This window comes from Drosophila miranda, assembly GCF_003369915.1.
Source record: "Drosophila miranda strain MSH22 chromosome Y unlocalized genomic scaffold, D.miranda_PacBio2.1 Contig_Y7_pilon, whole genome shotgun sequence".
NCBI classification, from domain to species: domain Eukaryota; kingdom Metazoa; phylum Arthropoda; class Insecta; order Diptera; family Drosophilidae; genus Drosophila; species Drosophila miranda.
Genome location: NW_022881652.1, coordinates 447,003 through 471,272, shown reverse-complemented (window position 1 = coordinate 471,272; position 24,270 = coordinate 447,003). Strand labels below are relative to the sequence as shown.

General features: G+C 54.4%; 1 protein-coding gene across 1 annotated transcript; it reads right to left on the bottom strand.

The window, feature by feature from the left end:
• Nucleotides 1-1,295: 1,295 nt before the first annotated feature.
• LOC108151183 (death-associated protein kinase related) lies at nucleotides 1,296-22,786 on the bottom strand. Its single transcript, XM_033399837.1, has 2 exons — nucleotides 21,977-22,786; nucleotides 1,296-2,531 (listed from the first exon to the last, which is right to left on the bottom strand). Exons 1-2 carry the CDS (start codon nucleotides 22,652-22,654, stop codon nucleotides 1,296-1,298), a joined length of 1,914 nt encoding a protein of 637 aa, XP_033255728.1. The 5' UTR covers nucleotides 22,655-22,786.
• Nucleotides 22,787-24,270: the final 1,484 nt, after the last annotated feature.

Here is a 24,270-nt window from a genome sequence, read left to right as displayed (position 1 = left end):
TGGTATTTTTGGTAATACCACGTGTCAAGGGGAATTATGGGAATGGCAGATAGGTTGGGAAGAAGAGTAAGAAGGTAAAACTAATTAGAAAACTACGAAAAATATACAATTATCTACAGAAAACTACATTAATTTACAAAAACTTATTCCTAATATCACAGGCAAGTACTAAAACTATGGACAAACTATCTACGGACATGCAAAAACTACAGAAACAACAGGATTGACATCTACAACAAATACATTGATGCAGACGAGGTAAAATAAACGATAATTGACATACATTTACAACATATTAACAACATATTAATTATATTTATTTTATTTCTAACAGGAGGAAAAACAACAACGGAGCACCGGCAGGCATATCAAACGCAATGCGAACATTACGCTGTATACCGGCCGGCTCTGTTGTCCCCCTGTGTGTTTTTTAGTGGCGATGGCTGGATTGATGGTGTTGGCGTGCATCGTGGGCAAAGTTGGAGATGGCGAGCGGCTCTGGTCCGGCCGCCCACGTTGCATCTGTCTGTTGGTTTGGTGCAGCAGACCGAGTGGCACTGGTCCGGCCACCCGAAGATGCATTGACCAGTGTGTTGGCATTGGCATCGAAAAGTGATGCCAACGAATCGTGATATTGGCCGCATCCAAGTGGCTGCTGGTCCGGCCACCAGGATGCGTTGTCGATTGTATTGTTGTTGGCCGCATCCGAGGGGCGGCTGGTCCGGCCACCCAGGATGCGTTGTCAGTAGAATTGGCCTGGCCTCCTCGGCCACGTTCGTCGTCAATTTGTAACGGCGCTTTGAGTGGCTGGTGGTCCGGCCACCCAGTTGAGGAGGTGTTTGCTTTGGCGTGTGATTTTAATTTGTGTTTATTTGCAGGTACTTGTCGGCGTTTGGATGCTGTTGCTGGTGGTTTGTGTCTGGTTTGTGTTGGCGTGAGAGGCGTTTACAGGTGAGTATATGTGTTTATTGGCAGCCTCTCTCCTGATTCTCCTTCTTCTTTTGCAGGATTTGCTGGCGTCCGGCGGCTCAACACCAGGCCATCCCGCCCTCACATAATTGGCATGAGAGACGGGTGCGACCCAGTGGAGCGGCAACAGGCGCCAGCATCTGCGTCGTCGTTGGAAATGGCAGCTGTATGTTTGGAGTGGCGTGACGTCACGGCCATGGTCAGGCAGCAGCGTCATCAGAAAGGGGCCTCCTTTTCCTTCCCTTTGGCAGGAATTGTCAGTGTTGATGGCGAGGCAGCTTCCTGCTGGGCAGCTCTGTCTGGTGATTGGCAGGTAAGTGTTGATTTCATGTGTTTTGGCCGTTTTTCGTGTTGTCGTGGTGCATGTGGTGGGCAGTGGCAGTAGCTTTGGTGCTGCTGCTTGAGGCTACAGCGGTGCTGGCGACCGTGCTGGCTGGCCCGGACGCGGACGCGGACGCCAGGCGATGGTTATTCAGGAGCAGGGTGGCCGTGCTGCCCGAGCTGGGACTGCTGCCGGGTCTGGGATTGTTGCTGTTGCTGCTGGAACTATTGCTGTTGGCGCCGCTGTTCTGTGGCTGCTTCTTATAGACGGCCATCAGCGGGTCGGAGGCGCGGCGAATGCTGTTCATTCGTGCTGCTGTCGCGGCTGCTGCCGAGTAGCTGATGTTGCTGCTGTTTCCCCCTGCACTGCGTCGCATATTGTTGCCGTTGCTGCTCCCGCTACTGCCGCCGCACCCGTTGACGGGACTGTGGCCGTTGTGGCTGCTGGTGCTGCTGTGTCCGGGGCAGACTAGCGTCTCCTCCAGCTGAAACTTCTTGACCAGAGCCTTCACCGAGGTGGCCGATCCATGGGACGCTCCCGTGGGTGCCTTGCGGATCCCTTTCGGTGTGGTGGGCGCATCGGGAAAGATTGTCAGGGTGGCCACCACTGTGGCGAACTCGTCGAGGCCGTTGCTGCCCAGCTGGATGGTGGCCTGCACCGGGGGCTTCTTCACAAATGTCGCCGTGTATGTGTTCTCCTTGTCCGAGTCGGAGGCTCGACGTGTGGGTGTCACGATCTGAGTGGGCTTGGCGGACAGGCAGACCGTGTTGCTCTGTCCGTGTCCATTGCTTGTGTGTGTATGGCTGTCGTTGTCTCTGTGCTGGTGCTGGTGCTGCTTATGGGGCTTCCCAGGAGCTTCCCGGTGCTCCCATTGCTGTGGGCCCGATGGTGGCCATTGTGCGTGGGTTTGTTGCTTTTGTTGTTCCTGTGACTGCTGTTGCTGTTCCTGCTCCTCTGCCTTCTCCTCGGCCACTGGCTCCTGCACTTCCTCATCCTCAAGGTCGTCTTCTTCCTCCTCCTCTTCCTCTTCAGCATCGCTCTGAGCCTGCAGATACATTTGTCTATCCATCGAGCTCTCATCCTTCAGCCAGACATGTTCCAGGCATCCAGCGGCACTCATGCGATCGTTTGGCTTAATTCGCAATGCGCGGCGTATGAAATCGATGGCCACTGGCGAGACGCCACCGAATAGGTTGTCCGGAAAGGTGAGCGCACACTGCGAGATATTGAGGAAGGTCTCCTGCTTGGTGTCCCCGCCAAAGGGCGAGAAGCCGGAGAGCAAGACATAGGTGAGAACGCCCACGGACCAGATGTCCGTCAGCAGGGAGAGTGGCTCGTACTGGAGCACCTCGGGGGCCACGTAGTCGGGTGTGCCGGCCATCTCGCGGACATTGATGCCCTCGCACACAACGCGCGAGATCCCAAAGTCACAGAGCTTGAGGCCATCTTCTATACGCTCGCCGGCGAGCAAAATGTTCTGTGGCTTGAGGTCCAGGTGGGCAATGGATCGGTCGTGGAGAAACTTGAGAGCCTTCAGCACCTCTCGCATGCAGTGGCGGGCCTGGGCCTCTGTCAGGCACTCCTCGTTGTCCAGTATGGTCTGCAGCTCGCCACCAGTGGCCAGTACCAGCAGCAGGGCTGTGTCCGAACGGGTCTCGTGCACCGCATTCAGATTGACAATGTTCTCCTCGCCCTCGCAGAGTATTAGGACGGCGATCTCGTGTTTGATCTCCTTGTCGCTGCTCTGTGCGCGTCGGCGTCGCTTCAAGAACTTTGCCGCGAAATGGGAGCCCGTGTTCTTGTGAATGGCACGGCGAACGGCGGCGAATTCGCCCCTGGTCAATCCTGTTGTTTTTTGTAGTTTTTGCATTTCCGTAGATAGTTTGTCCATAGTTTTAGTTACTAGCCTCTGATATTAGGAATAAGTTTTTGTCAATTAATGTAGTTTTTCTGTAGTTAATTGTATATTATTAGTAGTTTTCTGATTAGTTTTATTACCTTTTTCCTCTTCTTCCCCACCTATCTGCCATTCCCATATTTCCCCTGACATGTGGTATTACTAAAAATACCACGCAAATACCAGACTTGACCGATAACACACCAAAAAAGCCAATACAAATTCAAATTGCATTTCTCAATGCCCAGTGTGTTATCAGTCGCAACTTCGGCAATTATGCCCAGCCAATTCCTCACCCACCCCCCACCCACTTCAAATGCCACTAAATGCAAAATGAGGCTGAGCAGGAATAAAATGAACACTGCCATCCTTCGCCACTCAGCCAAATGCCCCAACAATGCCAATACAACCGCCCACAAGATGCTATGCGGTCGACTCTTCGGAGCGTCTCGCGCCCGGATCGTAAGATCCGGAAGTTGAAAGTATCCGGGCGGTTATACGGGAGCAGGCAAACTTTCCCCTTCCCATCCCATCCCATCCTTGACAACAGAGCAGCCAATTCACACAGCACAGAGAAACATTAGACACGTGCCATTGCCCAACAACAACACACACAGCCACTGAAACAGAAGGCCGTTCAAATCTTCCATTGCCTACTTATCGGTGCTGCTGCCCTCGGACTACTTTCATCTCACTGAATATTGGGGTGTCGTCCGCCACTCTCATCTCGTCCACCCGCTCGAGAGGTCGCGATCGTCGGACGTATATAAATTGAACCATCGCCGCCGCCATTAAAATAAAATAAAATCGCAAGTTTGTTTGTTCGTTGCCATCAGTGTTGCCCGTGTCGTTTGTCGTTTTGACTGTTTTGTCGTTTATCGTTTGCCGTGTCATTTGTGCTCTGGTGCCAAAAAATAAAGACAGTGAAGGCCAGACGACGCCAAGCCAAGCCAGGCAGCAGCCATTTTGTGTCGCCCCCCCCCCCCCCTCACCACTCGCCGCTGCACATGACCATTCCAAACGCGGAAAAGTGATCCTCGCCAATCCACCACGCTCCAGCCCTTCGTTCACCCCACCCACTACTATCTCCGACAAGCTTTAGTTCCTGTGCCACTACAAACATCACAAACATCACAAACTAAAAGAGATAACTGTGATAGACAAGAAAAAAAGAGAACTAAGGTGCCAATAAATACATTAAATACAAACACACACAAGAGACTTTTCAATTAAAGAACAACAAACAGGCAGCAGATCGCCAACACACAAACCAACAGCCAGCCATGACCAGAGGAATGGCCAGACGAGGGACAACCAGACGCCACAGCGACGGCGGCAGAGCGGCCCGCAGAGGCGCCCTAGCAGCAGCAGCAGCAGCAAACAACACCAACACAAACACCGCCAATAGCAGCAGCAGCAGCAGAGCCCTCGGCGCAGGCGCCAATACCAACGCCCCAGCCAAGGCAGAGCGCCGACGCCACAGCCATCCATCGAGTGAGTACCCAGCCATTCCCATGGCCGACATATCCACGGCCACAGCCACTCCCCCTCGAGCCCCATCACATCAGCAGCAACAGCAGCGCCAATACCAACTGCAAATCCCGCAACCCTGCCAAATCACAAAATCCCGCCAAACACAAAGGGAAAGGCCGATAGGACGCCGCTCTCGCTGCCGCTTTTCCCGCCTCTCACGCTCTCGGACATACAAAACCGTTCGAGAGTAACGGGAGAGGGAGAAGACGGAGGAGAGCCGGCAAACCGACGCGCAAGAGCGGAGCGCCAAAACGGCCAACGGGCAGCCACACACACACACGACCGGATCGAACCTGTTGCGGGTCGAACCTGGTTCGAGTTCGAGCAGCGGGTCGATCCGTGCCAATGCCCAGCCTGCACAAATACCACCAATCCCACCAACACCAAAACGACGCCGCGCCCTCATCGACAGTGGGAGTGACGATGAGGGTGAGGGTGAGAGGAAGCAGGCCAGACGACGGGGCCGCCATCACCAGCAGCGGCAGCAGCGGCCGCCAATTGGGAAGCCGAAGAAGAAAAGGCAGACACTGGAGGAGCTAGAGGCTATTGTCCGGGAGCAGTTGAGGCAGCACGAGCTGCGGCAGCAACAACAGAGGCAGCAGAAACGGACAACAAATACAGCCAACACCAACACAGTTGCCGCTCCTGCCACTATGCCGCAATCTGCACAGCGAACACATGCCCCTGCCCCTGCCCATGCCCCTGCCACTACTATAAATGCCAATAGCCAGACCCACAGCCATCACCAACATCGACAAAGGCCAATACATAGACAATCACCAGCCATTCACATAGACAATACTGACAATATCAATACAAATAATGACGCCAACGCAATTACAATTACAAATACACCTGCCAAGACCAATACCAACACCACCACCGCCATCACCATCACAAACACCCCTGCCACTACCACCGACGATGACATCCGGCACGGCGAATTCGGGCATCAGCCCAGCCAGGAACGTGGCTTGAGGATCCTCATCCGAGGACTCTCCCACTCCATGCCGCCGGATTGGACTCGCAGCAGTATGCTGAACGAGGGGTTCACGGTTCGGTTTGTAAGGGCAATCACCGATCGATTCGATCACAGCCGCCAATTCAATCTCTTTGAGGCTGAGATCGCCCCCAAACCGGACCGTGGCCAATGCGGGGTGTTGAAGCTGCGACGCCTGGGTGGGAGGCCCGTCACGGTTGAGAGACTTGGAGTCTCCCGTGACCCTGCCCAGTGCCATCGATGTCAGGCGTTTGGCCACACCCGCGCATATTGTAGACGCGCTGCAGTTTGCATGAAATGCGCGGGTGGACACCTGACGACGGAGTGCAGCAAGCCAAGGAACGTTGCTCCCAAGTGCGCCAACTGCCAGGGCCAGCACATCAGCGCCTACAAGGGCTGCAGCGCCTACAAGACAGCCAGGCAGCGGCTCCTGGCCCACAGGGTCGCTGTCCAGGAGCATCGACGGCAGCAGCAGCAGCCTCAGCCAATACGGCAACAGCCACAGCCAATGCAGCAGCCAATACAGCAGCAACAGCCAGCACATCGTATCCAGCAGCCACCACAACGTCACCAGCAGCCACTACAGCGACAGTTGCAGCAGCAGCCACCCACACAGCCACTCCACTCACAGCCGCAGCAGCAACGCCAACGCGGTCCGGGTCGGCAGCATCGGCAACAGCTACAGCATCGCGACCAACATCCCCAGCCGCTGGCCGAGGGGCGCCAATACCAAAGGGTCCAGCCGATGCAGCCGATCCCAAATCGTGCTCCGACGCCACGCCAACCCCAGCTACAGCAGCAGCCAGGCGCCCAGTGCGATGGGAGCTGTGCCCATAATCTGAAAAGATATGCCGGTAAAATTAGAGAGCTGGAAGAAAAACTGGCAGCAATTTCAACGAAACTGACAAACCTGCTGCAGGCAAGGGACGAGAGCACGGGAGGAGTGCCGCCACAACGGACAACAACAGCAGCAGCAGCATCCACACAGCCATCACCACGACCAGCACCAAATACGCACTTTGACGCCGCAGCCATATCGGAACCCGAACCCGATATGGACTGCGAAGCAATTAATGACGATGATGACGACGAGTGGACCGACCACGATCCATTCGACGATCTGGAGGGTCTGGGCCAAGTGTGGAGGGCCCAAATCGCCAGCGCACGCGAAAGCATGCGATCGGGCGGCGCCTATTGATGTGCCCAATCGTCGATCCAGAGACAGCCACTGCAACAAAGGAAAGAGACGTCAATACGGACAACAACGAAAAACGGCCAAAACACACAAAAATCACACGTACCTGCCAATCACCAGACAGAGCTGACCATCAAGAAGCTGCCTCGCCATCAACAATGACAATTTCCTGCCAAAGGGATGGAAAAGGAGGCCTTCTTTGATGACGCTGCCGCCTGACCATGGCCGTGACGTCACGCCAATCCGAACCAACAGCTGCCATTTCCAACGACGACACAGATGCTGGCGCCTGTTGCCGCTCCACTGGGTCACACCCGTCTCTCATGCCTGGCCTGCTTCCTCTCTCCCTCATCCTCATCTTCGCTCCCACTGTCGATGAGGGCGCGGCGTCGTTTTGGTGTTGGTGGGATTGGTGGTATTTGTGTAGGCTGGGCTATGGCTCGGATCGACCCGCTGCTCGAGCTCGAACCAGGTTCGACTCGCAACAGGTTCGATCCGGTCGTGTGTGTGTGTGTGGCGGCCCGTTGGCCGTTTTGGCGCAACGCTCTTGCGCGTCGGCTTGCCGGCTCTCCTCCGTCTTCTCCCTCTCATTCATTCTTTCTCGCTCTGTCTCTCTCTAGCACACAGGTTTCATGGTCGGTTTTGTCAATTGCAAAATATGAGTTCAAGGATCTCAGAACCTATAAGAGCCAGAGCAACCAAATTTGGTATCCACACTCCTGTGATATCGGACCTTGACCGTTTCGTGTCCAAATTTCGCCACACCCCCTTCCGCCCCCGCAAAGGACGAAAAACTGGGTCATCCACAAATCTCAGAGACTATTAAGGCTAGAGTAACCAAATTTGGTATCCGCACTTCTGTTAGATCTCACTATAAAACGTATATCTCAGAATTTCGCCCCACCCCCTTCCGCCCCCACAAAGGACGAAAATCTGTTGTATACACAATATTGCACATTTGAGAAAACTAAAAACGCAGAATCATAGATAATGACCATATCTATCAGATTGCTGAATCTGGATCAGATCAGATAATTTTTATAGGCAAAAGGAACAAATGAATTTGCACTGGCTACGCAGCGCCCGACGTCACGCTCAGACTGATTTTCTGTCTCTCGCACGCACTCTTTGTCGTGTCGTTTAATATTAGCGGCGTCTGCCGGAGGAGAGTTATACTGACTTAGTATCGGGTATACCCGTAGAGTTGCGGTGTCCGCAGCAACTCACAACGTTCCCCCTCGTTTTTTTTTACGATGTGGACGGGAACAAAAGTTTGTCAAGGTAAGTAATGGGTGTGGTGGAGGAAGGGCGGCACGGCACGGCACGGCACACGACAGACACCACAAAAAAGAAAACAAAGCACAACAGCAAGACAACGGAAAACGGCGACACGAAAAAACGACACGAAACGGTTATGGCACGTACGTCCGACGATCGCGACCTCTCGAGCGGGTGGACGGGATGAGAGTGGCGGACGAGGTTCATGGTGGTACTCTCACATGTCCGCCAACTCCCATACTCTCCCCCTCAACTCGACTGGCCCGATCGCCGATCGTCATTTACCGGTGCTCTCACCCCCGGTTCCACTTTCACTCACCCCAATATTGAGTGAGATGAAAGTGGACCGAGGGCAGCAGCACCGATAAGTAGGCAATGGAGAATTGGAATAGCCGTTTGTTTTAGTGGCTGTGTGTGTTGTCGTTGTCGTTGGTTAGCGGCCAGTGTCTTATGTTTGTGCTGTGTGTAGTGGCTGGTCTTTTGTTGGGGGATGGGATGGGGGGGGGGGGGGGGATAAATGCCTGCTCCCGTATAACCGCCCGGATACTGTAAACTTCCGGATCTTTCGATCCGGGCGCGTGACGCTCCGAAGAGTCGACCGCATAGCATCATATGGGCGGTTGAAATGGCTTTATTGGGGCGTTTGGCAGAGTGGCGGAGGTTGGCAGTGTTAATTTTGCTCCTGCTCAACCGCATTTGGCATTTAGTGGCATTTGAAGTGGGTAGGGGGTGGGGAGGAATTGGCTGGGCATAAATTGCCGAATTTGCGACCGATAACACACTGGGCATTGATAAATGCATTTTAAATTTGAAATGGCTTTCTGGTGTGTTATCGGTCATAGTCTGGTATTTGCGTGGTATTTTTGGTAATACCACGTGTCAAGGGGAATTATGGGAATGGCAGATAGATTGGGAAGAAGAGTAAGAAGGTAAAACTAATTAGAAAACTACGAAAAATGTACAATTATCTACAGAAAACTACATTAATTTACAAAAACTTATTCCTAATATCACAGGCAAGTACTAAAACTATGGACAAACTATCTACGGACATGCAAAAACTACAGAAACAACAGGATTGACATCTACAACAAATACATTGATGCAGACGAGGTAAAATAAACGATAATTGACATACATTTACAACATATAAACATATTAATTATATTTATTTTATTTATAACAGGAGGACAAACAACAACGGAGCACCGGCCGGCATAACAAACGCAATGCGAACGTTACGCTGTATACCGGCCGGCTCTGTTGTCCCCCTGTGTGTTGTTTATTGGCTGGATGTGTGTATTGGCGTGCATCGTGGGCAATGATGGTGTTGATGGCAAGCGGCTCTGGTCCGGCCGCCCACGCTGCATCTGTCTGGTGGAGATGGCGCATCCAATCGAGTGGCACTGGTCCGGCCACCCGAGATGCGATCGTGGGATGGAGTGGCATTGACATCGGTGTGTGATGCCAACGAATCATGTAATTGGCCGCATCCAAGTGGCTGCTGGTCCGGCCACCAGGATGCGTTGTAGATTTTTGTTGTTGATTGGCCGCATCCAAGTGGCTGCTGGTCCGGCCACCAGGATGCGTTGTCAGCAGAGTTGGCCTGGCCTCCTCGGCCACGTTCGTCATCGGTTCAAAAAAAGGCCTCCTTTTCCGCCCCTTTGGCAGAAAATTGATGATGTTTATGGCGAGGCAGCTGCTGTGGGGGCAGCTCTGTCTGGTGATTGGCAGGTACGTGTGTTTTTGTGTGTTTTGGGCGTTTTTTCGTGTTGGCGTGAATTGTCTGTTTTTCTTTGTATTTTAGTGGCTGGCCTCTGGACTTCTGTTGGAATTGACGGTAGTGCTGCTGATGAGGTCTCCAAATTTCGCCCATTATGCCTCAAGAGAGTTGCAGGAGTGGCGAGGCAGCTGCTGGAGGGGCAGCTCTGTAAGTTTAATAGCAGGTGAGTATGTTTAATGGTCATTTGCAGATTGTTGTTAATTGTGTTTAATTTTGTCTATTTTTAGGTTTTATTGCCATTAAACTTCTGCTATTTGGCGCAAACAGTAGACGCCGTATAATCCGTCGCTTTCAAAGTCGCCACTGGATTGTCCATTTAGGAACCTACGTAGGTCATCGTAAGGCTCTTCGTCGGTCCATTGGCTGTCGTCGTCCATGTCCATATCCGGCTCACTGTCCGATATGGCTACTGCTGCTGCTGTATTGGCGGCTGGTTGTGGTGGCGGCGGGTGTGTAGGTGGTGTTGTCTGTAGTGGCGGCATGGCTGCCAAGCCCCCGCCTCTAGCCTCTGTCAGGTTTGCGATCAGCGTGGCCATTGCTGCCAACCTTTCCTCCAGCATTTTGAGTTTAATGGCGCTCTCTTTTAGATGTTTGGCACAGCTGCAATCGCACTGAGCTGCTGGCCGCTGCTGCTGCTGGTGTTGGCGTGGCGTCGGGGCATCATTCGCGATCGGTTGCATCGGCTGGACCCTCTGGTGTTGGCGCCCCCTGGTCGATGGCTGGGGATGATGGTCGCCATACCGATGCTGTTGCCGATGCTGCCGACCCGGTTGTTGTTGGCGTTGCTGCTGCGGGTTATGGAGTGGCTGTGGATGTGGCTGCTGCTGGCGGCGTTGGATTGGCTGTTGTCGGTGTTGTGTTGGCTGCTGCTGCTGCCGTCGATGCTCCTCCTCCCTGCCGAGCCTGTGGGCCAGGAGCCGCTGCCTGGCTGCCTTGTAGGCGCTGCAGCCCTTGTAGGCGCTGATGTGGGCGCCCTGGAAGTTGGCGCACTTGGGAGCAACGTTCCTTGGCTTGCTGCACTCCGTCGTCAGATGTCCACCCGCGCATTTCCTGCAGACAGCAGCTCGTCTACAGTATGCGCGGGTGTGGCCAAACACCTGGCATCGATGGCACTGGGCGGGGTCACGGGAGACTCCAAGTCTCTCAACCGTGATGGGCCTCCCACCCAGGCGTCGCAGCTTCAACACCCCGCATTGGCCACGGTCCGGTTTGGGGGCGATATCAGCCTCGAAGAGGTTGAATTGGCGGCTGCGATCAAATCGATCGGTGATCACCCTTACAAACCGAACCGTGAACCCCTCATTCAGCATGCTGCTGCGAATCCAATCCGGCGGCGTGGAGTGGGAGAGTCCTCGGATGAGGATCCTCAAGCCACGTTCCTGGCTGGGCTGATGCCCGAATTCGCCGTGCCGGATGTCATCGTCGGTGGTAGTGGCAGGGGGGGTTGTGGTGGTGATGGCGGTGGGGGGGTTGGTGTTTGTATTGGCGGGTGTATTTGTATTTGTATTGGCGTCATTATTATCTCTATTGTTAATTGTGGTATTGTCTGTGTGAATGGCTGGTGATTGTCTATGTATTGGCTGTTGTCGATTTTGGTGATGGCTGTGGGTCTGGCTATTGGCAATTATAGTAGTGGCAGGGGCAGGGGCAGGGGCATGTGTTGGCTGTGCAGATTGCGGCATAGTGGCAGGATCGGCAACTGTGTTGGTGTTGGCTGCATGTGCTGCTTCTGCTGTTGCTCCCTCAGATCGTGCTGCCTCAGCTGCTCCTGGACAATAGCCTCCAGCTCCTCCATTGTCTGCCTTTTCTTCTTCGGCTTCCTAATTGGCGGCCGCTGCTGCCGCTGCTGGTGATGGCGGCCCCGTCGTCTGGCCTGCTTCCTCTCAGCCTCACCCTCATCGTCACTCCCACTGTCGATGAGGGCGCGGCGTCGTTTTGGTGTTGGTGGGATTGACTGCATTTGTGCAGGCTCAGCATTGGCCCGGATCGACCCGCTGCTCGAGCTCGAACCAGGTTCGACTCGCAACAGGTTCGATCCGGTCGTGTGTGTGTGTGGCTGCCCGTTGGCCGTTTTGGCGCTCCGCTCTTGCGCGTCGGCTTGCCGGCTCTCCTCCGTCTTCTCCCTCTCCCGTTACTACCGAACTGTCCGAGAGTGTGAGAGGCGGGAAAAGTGGCGTCTTTTCGGCCTTTCCCTTTGTGTTTGGCGGGATCGTCGGTTTGTAGTTGCGTTTTGAATGGCTGCTGGTCCGGCCACCCAGATGAGGAGGTGTTTGTTTTGGCTTTGATTTTAATTCGTGTTTATTTGCAGGTACTGTCGGCGTTTGGATGTTATTTGTAGCGACCCTTGTCTGGTTTGTGTTGGCGTAAAACAGCAGGTGAGTATTTTGTGTTTTGGCAGTCTGTTTCTCCCTCCTGTTTCTTCTTCCTTTTGCAGGATTTGCTGGCGTCCGGCGGCTCAACACCAGGCCATCCCGCCCTCACATAATTGGCATGAGAGACGGGTGTAACCCAGTGGAGCGGCAACAGGCGCCAGCATCTGCGTCGTCGTTGGAATTGGCAGCTGTTGGTTCGGAGTGGCGTGACGTCACGGCCATGGTCAGGCGGCAGCGTCATCAGAAGAGGCCTCCTTTTCCGCCCCTTTGGAAGAAAATTGATGATGTTGATGGCGAGGCAGCTTCTTGTTGGTCAGCTCTGTCTGGTGATTGGCAGGTGAGAGTGAATTTCTTGTGTTTTGGCAGTTTTTCGTGTTGGCGTGAATTGACTGTTTTTCTTTGTGTTTTAGTGGCTGGCCTCTGGACTTTTGTTGGATTGGCGGTAGTGCTGCTGATGAGGCCTCCAAATTTCGCCCATTATGCCTCGAGAGAATTGCAGGAGTGGCGAGGCAGCTGCTGGAAGGGCAGCTCTGTCAGTTTAATAGCAGGTGAGTATGTTTAATGGTCATTTGCAGATTGTTGTTAATTGTGTTTAATTATTGTCTATTTTAAGGTGGCATTGGCATTAAACTTCTGCTATTTGTCGCAATCAGTAGACGCCGTATAATCCGTCGCTTTCGAAGTCGTCACTGGATTGTCCATTTAGGAACCTACGTAGGTCCTCATAAGGCTCTTCATCGGTCCATTGGCTGTCGTCGTCCATGTCCATATCCGGCTCACCGTCCGATATGGCTACTGCTGCTGCTGTATTGGCGGCTATTGGAACTGCTGCTGCTGTTGCTGCAGCCAATTTGGTGAGTTGCTCTGCCATCTGTTCGATCCTCCTTTCCAACTCTGTTATACGCTGTACGTATAATTGCAGGTTTTGAGCGCAGCTGCGTCTGGCCGCTGCTGCTGCTGGTGTTGGCGTGGCGTCGGAGCATCATTCGCGATCGGCTGCATCGGCTGGACCCTCTGGTGTTGGCGCCCCCTGGTCGATGGCTGGGGATGTTGGTCGCCATACCGATGCTGCTGCCGATGCTGCCGATCCGGTTGGTGTTGGCGTTGCTGCTGCGGATTATGGAGTGGCTGTGGATGTGGCTGCTGCTGGCGACGTTGTATTGGCTGGTGTCGCTGTTGGCTTGGCTGTGGCTGCTGTCTGCGACGCTCCTCCTCCCTGGCGACCCTGTGGGCCACGAGCCTCTGCCTGGCTGCCTTGAAGGATGGGCAACCCTTGTAGGCACTGATGTGCTGGCCCTGGCAGTTGGCGCACTTGGGAGCGACGTTCCTCGGCTTGCTGCACTCCGTCGTCAGATGTCCACCCGCGCATTTCATGCAGACAGCAGCTCTTCTACAGTATGCGCGGGTGTGGCCAAACACCTGGCTTCGATGGCACTGGGCAGGGTCACGGGGGACTCCAAGTCTCTCAACCGTGATGGGCCTCCCACCCAGGCGTCGCAGCTTCAACACCCCGCATTGGCCACGGTCCGGTTTGGGGGCGATCTCAGCCTCGAAGAGGTTGAATTGGCGGCTGCGATCAAATCGATCGGTGATCACCCTTACAAACCGAACCGTGAACCCCTCATTCAGCATGCTGCTGCAAATCCATTCCGGCGGCGTGGAGTGGGAGAGTCCTCGGATGAGGATCCTCAAGCCACGTTCCTGGCTGGGCTGATGCCCGAATTCGCCGTGCCGGATGTCATCGTCGGTGGTAGTGGCAGGGGTGTTTGTGATGGTGATGGCGGTGGTGGTGTTGGTGTTTGTATTGGCAGGTGTATTTGTATTTGTATTTGTATTGGCGTCATTATTATCTCTATTGTTAATTGTGGTATTGTCTGTGTGAGTGGCTGGTGATTGTCTTTGTATTGTCTGTTTTTGATGTTGGTGATGGCTGTGGGTCTGGCTATTTGTATTTATACTAGTGTAAGGGGCAGGGGCAGGGGCAGGGGCATGTGTTGGCTGTGTTGATTGCGGCAGAGTGGCAGGATCGGCAACTGTGTTGGTGTTGGCTGCATGTGCTGCTTCTGCTGTTGCTCCCTCAACTCGTGCTGCCTCAGCTGCTCCTGGACAATTGCCTCTAGTTCCTCCATTGTCTGCCTTTTTTTCTTCGGCTTCCCAATTGGCGGCCGCTGCTGCCGCTGCTGGTGATGGCGGCCCCGTCGGCTGGCCTGCTTCCTCTCACCCTCACCCTCATCGTCACTCCCACTGTCGATGAGGGCGCGGCGTCGTTTTGGTGTTGGTGGGATTGACGGCATTTGTGCAGGCTCAGCATTGGCCCGGATCGACCCGCTGCTCGAACTCGAACCAGGTTCGACTCGCAACAGGTTCGATCCGGTCGTGTGTGTGTGTGTGGCTGCCCGTTGGCCGTTTTGGCGCTCCGCTCTTGCGCGTCGGCTTGCCGGCTCTCCTCCGTCTTCTCCCTCTCCCGTTACTCCCGAACTGTCCGAGAGTGTGAGAGGCGGGAAAAGTGGCGTCTTTTCGGCCTTTCCCTTTGTGTTTGGCGGGATTTTGGGATTTGGCGGGGTTGCGGGATTTGCAGTTGGTATTGGCGCTGCTGTTGCTGCTGATGTGATGGGGCTCGAGGGGGGAGTGGCTGTGGCCGTGGATATATCGGCCATGGCAATGGCTGGGTACTCACTCGCTGGGTGGCTGTGGCGTCGGCGCTCTGCATTGGCTGGGGCGTTGGTATTGGCGCCTGCGCCGAGGGCTCTGCTGCTGCTGCTGCTATTGGAGGTGTTGGTGTTGTTGGCTGCTGCTGCTGCTGCTAGGGCGCCTCTGCGGGCCGCTCTGCCGCCGTCGCTGTGGCGTCTGTTCGACCCTCGTCTGGCCGCGAGTGGCTCTGGTCCGGCCACCCAGGATGCGTTGTCAGTAGTATTGGCCTGGCCTCCTCGGCCACGTTCATCGTCGGTTTGTAGTTGCGTTTTGAATGGCTGCTGGTCCGGCCACCCAGATGAGGAGGTGTTTGGTTTTGCTTTGATTTTAATTCGTGTTTATTTGCAGGTACTGTCGGCGTTTGGATGTTATTTGTGGCGACCCTTGTCTAGTTTGTGTTGGCGTAAAACAGCAGGTGAGTATTTTGTGTTTTGGCAGTCTGTTTCTCCCTCCTGTTTCTTCTTCCTTTTGCAGGATTTGCTGGCGTCCGGCGGCTCAACACCAGGCCATCCCGCCCTCACATAATTGGCATGAGAGACGGGTGTAACCCAGTGGAGCGGCAACAGGCGCCAGCATCTGCGTCGTCGTTGGAATTGGCAGCTGTTGGTTCGGAGTGGCGTGACGTCACGGCCATGGTCAGGCGGCAGCGTCATCAGAAGAGGCCTCCTTTTCCGCCCCTTTGGAAGAAAATTGATGATGTTGATGGCGAGGCAGCTTCTTGTTGGTCAGCTCTGTCTGGTGATTGGCAGGTGAGAGTGAATTTCTTGTGTTTTGGCAGTTTTTCGTGTTGGCGTGAATTGACTGTTTTTCTTTGTGTTTTAGTGGCTGGCCTCTGGACTTTCGTTGGATTGGCGGTAGTGCTGCTGATGAGGCCTCCAAATTTCGCCCATTATGCCTCGAGAGAATTGCAGGAGTGGCGAGGCAGCTGCTGGAGGGTCAGCTCTGTCAGTTTAATAGCAGGTGAGTATGTTTAATGGTCATTTGCAGATTGTTGTTAATTGTGTTTAATTATTGTCTATTTTAAGGTGGCATTGGCATTAAACTTCTGCAATTTGTCGCAATCAGTAGACGCCGTATAATCCGTCGCTTTCGAAGTCGTCACTGGATTGTCCATTTAGGAACCTACGTAGGTCCTCATAAGGCTCTTCATCGGTCCATTGGCTGTCGTCGTCCATGTCCATATCCGGCTCACCGTCCGATATGGCTACTGCTGCTGCTGTATTGGCGGCTATTGGAACTGCTGCTGCTGTTGCTGCAGCCAATTTGGTGAGTTGCTCTGCCATCTGTTCGATCCTCCTTTCCAACTCTGTTATACGCTGTACGTATAATTGCAGGTTTTGAGCGCAGCTGCGTCTGGCCGCTGCTGCTGCTGGTGTTGGCGTGGCGTCGGAGCATCATTCGCGATCGGCTGCATCGGCTGGACCCTCTGGTGTTGGCGCCCCCTGGTCGATGGCTGGGGATGTTGGTCGCCATACCGATGCTGCTGCCGATGCTGCCGATCCGGTTGGTGTTGGCGTTGCTGCTGCGGATTATGGAGTGGCTGTGGATGTGGCTGCTGCTGGCGACGTTGTATTGGCTGGTGTCGCTGTTGGCTTGGCTGTGGCTGCTGTCTGCGACGCTCCTCCTCCCTGGCGACCCAGTGGGCCACGAGCCTCTGCCTGGCTGCCTTGTAGGATGGGCAACCCTTGTAGGCACTGATGTGCTGGCCCTGGCAGTTGGCGCACTTGGGAGCGACGTTCCTCGGCTTGCTGCACTCCGTCGTCAGGTGTCCACCCGCGCATTTCATGCAGACAGCAGCTCGTCTACAGTATGCGCGGGTGTGGCCAAACACCTGACATCGATGGCACTGGGCAGGGTCACGGGAGACTCCAAGTCTCTCAACCGTGACGGGCCTCCCACCCAGGCGTCGCAGCTTTAACACCCCGCATTGGCCACGGTCCGGTTTGGGGGCGATCTCAGCCTCGAAGAGGTTGAATTGGCGGCTGCGATCAAATCGATCGGTGATCACCCTCACAAACCGAACCGTGTACCCCTCGTTCAGCATACTGCTGCGAATCCAATCCGGCGGCATGGAGTGGGAGAGTCCTCGGATGAGGGTCCTCAAGCCACGTTCCTGGCTGGGCTGATGCCCGAATTCGCCGTGCCGGATGTCATCGTCGGTGGTAGTTGCAGGGGTGTTTGTGATGGTGATGGCGGTGGTGGTGTTGGTGTTGGTAGTGGCAGGTGTATTTGTATTGGCGTCATTATTATTTCTATTGTTAATTGTGGTATTGTCTGTGTGAATGGCTGGTGATTGTCTATGTATTGGCTGTTGTCGATGTTGGTGATGGCTGTGGGTCTGGTTATTTGCATTTATAGTAGTGGCAGGGGCAGGGGCATGTGTTGGCTGTGCAGATTGCGGCATAGTGGCAGGATCGGCAACTGTGTTGGTGTTGGCTGCATCTGCTGTCCGTTTCTGCTGCTTCTGCTGTTGCTCCCGCAGCTCGTGCTGCCTCAACTGCTCCTGAACAATAGCCTCCAGCTCCTCCAGAGGTTGCCTTTTCTGGTGATGGCGGCCCCGTCGTCTGGCCTGCTTCCTCTCACCCTCATCCTCATCGTCACTCCCACTGTCGATGAGGGCGCGGCGTCGTTTTGGTGTTGGTGGGATTTGTGGTATTGGTGCCGGCTCAGCATTGGCCCGGATCGACCCGCTGCTCGAGCTCGAACCATGTTCGACTCGCAACAGGTTCGATCCGGTCGTGTGTGTGTGTGTGGCGGCCCGTTGGCCCGCTCCTTCTCGTCGGCTTGCCGGCTCTCCTCCGTCCCCTCCCTCTCCCGTTACTCTCGAACTATTTTGTATGTCCGAGAGCGTGAGAGGCGGGAAAAGTGGAGGCGGGAAAAGTGGGCCTTTCTTTTGTGTTTGGCGCCTTTCTTTGGGTATTATTGGCAAGGTGTGGGGGGGGGGGGGGGGGAAGGGCAATGAAAGTGGCGGGAATGGCTGTGTCTGTGTGTGTATTGGCGGCGTCTGCGTACTCACGATCGGTGCAGTCTGTGTTGGCGTTGTTATTGCTGCTGCTGATGCAGCCACCGTCGCTGTGGCGTCGGCGCTCTGCATTGGCTGGGGCGTTGGTGTTGGCGCCTGCGCCGAGGGCTCTGCTGTTGCTGCTGCTATTGGCGGTGTTGGTGTTGGTGTTGTTGGCTGCTGCTGCTGCTGCTAGGGCGCCTCTGCGGGCCGCTCTGCCGCCGTCGCTGTGCCGTCTGGTTGACCCTCGTCTGGCCATTCCTCTCGTCATAGTTGTTGTTAGTTTGTGTATTGGCGATTTGCTGTCTGTTTGTTGTTTTCCCTTACTGAAAAGTCTCTTGTGTGTGTGTTTGTGTTTAATGTATTTATTGGCACTTTCTGTCTCTTTACACAGTTTGTCTCTCGTTAGGTTTGTGTTTTTATAACTTAATGTTATTTATTGGCGTTTAAAATTAATCACATTTATTGGGGAGCAGAAAGTTTGTCGAGTGGAGGGAGGGACTTTTTGTCATGTCAGCGGGGGCACGGCACGGCACACGACAGACACCACAAAAAAGAAAACAAAGCACAACAGCAAGACAACGGAAAAACGGCGACACGAAAAAACGACACGAAACGGTTTTGGCACGTCCGACGATCGCGACCTCTCGAGCGGGTGGACGAGATGAGAGTGGCGGACGAGGTTCATGGTGGTACTCTCACATGTCCGCCAACTCCCATACTCTCCCCCTCAACTCGACTGGCCCGATCGCCGATCGTCATTTACCGGTGCTCTCACCCCCGGTTCCACTTTCACTCACCCCAATATTGAGTGCGATGAAAGTGGTCCGAGGGCAGCAGCACCGATAAGTAGGCAATGGAGAATTGGAATAGCCGTTTGTTTTAGTGGCTGTGTGTGTTGTCGTTGTCGTTGGTTAGCGGCCAGTGTCTTATGTTTGTGCTGTGTGTAGTGGCTGCTCTGTTGTTGGGGGATGGGATAGGATGGGGGGGGGGGGATAAATGCCTGCTCCCGTATAACCGCCCGGATACTGTAAACTTCCGGATCTTTCGATCCGGGCGCGTGACGCTCCGAAGAGTCGACCGCATAGCATCATATGGGCGGTTGAAATGGCTTTATTGGGGCGTTTGGCAGAGTGTCGGAGGTTGGCAGTGTTAATTTTGCTCCTGCTCAACCGCATTTGGCATTTAGTGGCATTTGAAGTGGGTAGGGGGTGGGGAGGAATTGGCTGGGCATAAATTGCCGAATTTGCGACCGATAACACACTGGGCATTGATAAATGCATTTTAAATTTGAAATGGCTTTTTGGTGTGTTATCGGTCATAGTCTGGTATTTGCGTGGTATTTTTGGTAATACCACGTGTCAAGGGGAATTATGGGAATGGCAGATAGGTTGGGAAGAAGAGTAGGAAGGTAAAACTAATTAGAAAACTACGAAAAATATACAATTATCTACAGAAAACTACATTAATTTACAAAAACTTATTCCTAATATCACAGGCAAGTACTAAAACTATGGACAAACTATCTACGGACATGCAAAAACTACAGAAACAACAGGATTGACATCTACAACAAATACATTGATGCAGACGAGGTAAAATAAACGATAATTGACATACATTTACAACATATAAACATATTAATTATATTTATTTTATTTCTAACAGGAGGACAACTACAACGAAGCACCGGCCGGCATAACAAACGCAATGCGAACATTACGCCGTATACCGGCCGGCTCTGTTGTCCCCCTGTGTGTTGTTTATTGGCTGGCTGGTTGTGAGTATTGGCGTGCATCGTGGGCAATGATGGTGTTGATGGCGAGCGGCTCTGGTCCGGCCGCCCACGTTGCATCTGTCTGTTGGTTTGGTGCAGCAGACCGAGTGGCACTGGTCCGGCCACCCGAAGATGCATTGTCCAGTGTGTTGGCGTTGGCATCGAAGTGTGATGCCAACAAATTGTAGTATTGGCCGCATCCAAGTGGCTGCTGGTCCGGCCACCAGGATACGTTGTCGATTGTATTGTTGTTGGCCGCATCCGAGTGGCTGCTGGTCCGGCCACCCAGGATGCGTTGTCAGTAGAATTGGACTGGCCTCCTCGGCCACGTTCGTCGTCAATTTGTAACGGCGTTTTGAGTGGCTGGTGGTCCGGCCACCCAGTTGAGGAGGTGTTTGCTTTGGCGTGTGATTTTAATTTGTGTTTATTTGCAGGTACTTGTCGGCGTTTTGATGCTGTTGCTGGCGACCCTTGTCTGGTTTGTGTTGGCGTGAGAGGCGTTTGCAGGTGAGTATATGTGTTTATTGGCAGCCTCTCTCCTGATTCTCCTTCTTCTTTTGCAGGATTTGATGGCGTCCGCCGGCTCAACACCAGGCCATCCCGCCCTCACATAATTGGCATGAGAGACGGGTGCGACCCAGTGGAGCGGCAACAGGCGCCAGCATCTGCGTCGTCGTTGGAAATGGCAGCTGTATGTTTGGAGTGGCGTGACGTCACGGCCATGGTCAGGCGGCAGCGTCATCAGAAAGGGGCCTCCTTTTCCTTCCCTTTGGCAGGAATTGTCAGTGTTGATGGCGAGGCAGCTTCCTGCTGGGCAGCTCTGTCTGGTGATTGGCAGGTAAGTGTGGATTTCATGTGTTTTGGCCGTTTTTCGTGTTGTCGTGGTGCATGTGGTGGTGGTGCAGATGGTGGGCAGTGGCAGTAGCTTTGGTGCTGCTCCTTGAGGCTACAGCGGTGCTGGCGACCGTGCTGGCTGGCCCGGACGCGGACGCCAGGCGATGGCTATTCAGGAGCAGGGTGGCCGTGCTGCCCGAGCTGGGACTGCTGCCGGGGCTGGAATTGTTGCTGTTGCTGCTGGAACTATTGCTGTTGGCGCCGCTGTTCTGTGGCTGCTTCTTATAGACGGCCATCAGCGGGTCGGAGGCGCGGCGAATGCTGTTCATTCGTGCTGCTGTCGCGGCTGCTGCCGAGTAGCTGATGTTGCTGCTGTTTCCCCCTGCACTGCGTCGCATATTGTTGCCGTTGCTGCTCCCGCTACTGCCGCCGCACCCGTTGACGGGTCTGTGGCCGTTGTGGCTGCTGGTGCTGCTGTGTCCGGGGCAGACTAGCGTCTCCTCCAGCTGAAAATTCTTGACCAGAGCCTTCACAAAGGTGGCCGATCCATGGGACTCTCCCGTGGGTGCCTTGCGGATCACTTTCGGTGTGGTGGGCGCATCGGGAAAGATTGTCAGGGTGGCCACCACTGTGGCGAACTCGTCGAGGCCGTTGCTGCCCAGCTGGATGGTGGCCTGCACCGGGGGCTTCTTCACAAATGTCGCCGTGTATGTGTTCTCCTTGTCCGAGTCGGAGGCTCGACGTGTGGGTGTCACGATCTGAGTGGGCTTGGCGGACAGGCAGACCGTGTTGCTCTGTCCGTGTCCATTGCTGGTCAGCGTGTGTATGGCTGTCGTTGTCTCTGTGCTGGTGCTGGTGCTGGTGCTGGTGCTGCTTATGGGGCTTCCCAGGAGCTTCCCGGTGGCAATGGGTATCTTTGAGATGCTGCTACTGCTCCCATTGCTGTGGGCCCGATGGTGGCCATTGTGCGTGGGTTTGTTGCTGCCACTGCTTGGCTTCTGTTGCTTTTGTTGTTCCTGTGACTGCTGTTGCTGTTCCTGCTCCTCTGCCTTCTTCTCGGCCACTGGCTCCTCCACTTCCTCATCCTCAAGGTCGTCTTCTTCCTCCTCCTCTTCCTCTTCCTCTTCAGCATCGCTCTGAGCCTGCAGATACATTTGTCTATCCATCGAGCTCTCATCCTTCAGCCAGACATGTTCCAGGAATCCAGCGGCACTCATGCGATCGTTTGGCTTAATTCGCAATGCGCGGCGTATGAAATCGATGGCCACTGGCGAGACGCCACCGAATAGGTTGTCCGGAAAGGTGAGCGCTCCGGAAAGGTCTCCTGCTTGGTGTCCCCGCCAAAGGGCGAGAAGCCGGAGAGCAAGACATAGGTGAGAACGCCCACGGACCAGATGTCCGTCAGCAGGGAGAGTGGCTCGTACTGGAGCACCTCGGGGGCCACGTAGTCGGCTGTGCCGGCCATCTCGCGGACATTGATGCCCTCGCACACAACGCGCGAGATCCCAAAGTCACAGAGCTTGAGGCCATCTTCTATACGCTCGCCGGCGAGCAAAATGTTCTGTGGCTTGATGTCCAGGTGGGCAATGGATCGGTCGTGGAGAAACTTGAGAGCCTTCAGCACCTCTCGCATGCAGTGGCGGGCCTGGGCCTCTGTCAGGCACTCCTCGTTGTCCAGTATGTTCTGCAGCTCGCCACCAGTGGCCAGTTCCAGCAGCAGGGCTGTGTCCGAACGGGTCTCGTGCACCGCATTCAGATTGACAATGTTCTCCTCGCCCTCGCAGAGTATTAGGACGGCGATCTCGTGTTTGATCTCCTTGTCGCTGCTCTGTGCGCGTCGGCGTCGCTTCAAGAACTTTGCCGCGAAATGGGAGCCCGTGTTCTTGTGAATGGCACGGCGAACGGCGGCGAATTTGCCCCTGGCAAACGGCGTCTGTTCCACCTCGTAGATCAGCACCGTTGATGTCATGCGACACGAGCAATCCGTTAAAGCGTTCGGCATCTACATCCAAAAGGCCATCGCCTATGGGAAAGATTCCCTTTTCGGTGAACATGATCTATCGATCTGTGCCGTGTCGCCATTGACGTTTTTTTTCTGTGTTGCCCTGTTTTCTTTTTGTGGTGTCTGTCGTGTGCCGTGCCGTGCGGTGCCGCCCTTCCTCCACCACACCCATTACTTACCTTGACAAACTTTTGCTCCCGTCCACATCACAAACCAAAAAGAGAATAAAAGTGCCAATAAATACATTAAACACAAACACACACACACAAGAGACTTTTCAATTAAAAACAACAAACAGGCAGCAGATCTTCAACACACAAACCAACAGCCAGCCATGACCAGAGGACCACAGCGACGGCGGCAGAGCGGCCCGCAGAGGCGCCCTAGCAGCAGCAGCAGCAGCCAACAACACCAACACAAACACCGCCAATAGCAGCAGCAGCAGCAGAGCCCTCGGCGCAGGCGCCAATACCAACGCCCCAGCCAATGCAGAGCGCCGACGCCACAGCCACCCAGCGAGTGAGTACCCAGCCATTGCCATGGCCGATATATCCACGGCCACAGCCACTCCCCCTCGAGCCCCATCACATCAGCAGCAACAGCAGCGCCAATACCAACTGCAAATCCCGCAACCCCGCCAAATCTCAAAATCCCGCCAAACACAAAGGGAAAGGCCGAAAAGACGCCACTTTTCCCGCCTCTCACACTCTCGGACAGTTCGGGTGTAACGGGAGAGGGAGAAGACGGAGGAGAGCCGGCAAGCCGACGCGCAAGAGCGGAGCGCCAAAACGGCCAACGGGCAGCCACACACACACACACGACCGGATCGAACCTGTTGCGAGTCGAACCTGGTTCGAGCTCGAGCAGCGGGTCGATCCGGGCCAATGCTGGCCTGCACAAATGCCGTCAATCCCACCAACACCAAAACGACGCCGCGCCCTCATCGACAGTGAGAGTGACGATGAGGGTGAGGGTGAGAGGAAGCAGGCCAGACGACGGGGCCGCCATCACCAGCAGCGGCAGCAGCGGCCGCCAATTGGGAAGCCGAAGAAGAAAAGGCAGACACTGGAGGAGCTAGAGGCTATTGTCCGGGAGCAGTTGAGGCAGCACGAGCTGCGGCAGCAACAACAGAGGCAGCAGAAACGGACAACAAATACAGCCAACACCAACACAGTTGCCGCTCCTGCCACTATGCCGCAATCTGCTCAGCGAACACATGCCCCTGTTTTTTTTTTTTTTTTTTGGTTGGCTCAGGGCACTTTAGAGTGACCTGAAGCTTTCTTTATTAATGTTCTTATTACTCAATAGTAACATATAACATTATTTATGGAAACATTTAACATTTAGGTATTTTTTTAACATTACGGTAACATTGATAAAAAGATACAGAAAAATACTAGACAGTTATCAATTTGCTCTTGTAAACAAAAGTTAAGTTAAGATCGGCTTGTGTTTTCTTTTTTCTGGCTTAGACATAAAAATTTGTGACGCCGCTCCTGGACCCCTCATCCGGTGCGAAACGGAGGTATGGACGACAGGGAGACCTCCAAGCATCGGCAACGCAAGCGCGGCATCGCCTCGTCCCTCTTTTCCTGGCCGAATCCAACCGATGCAAC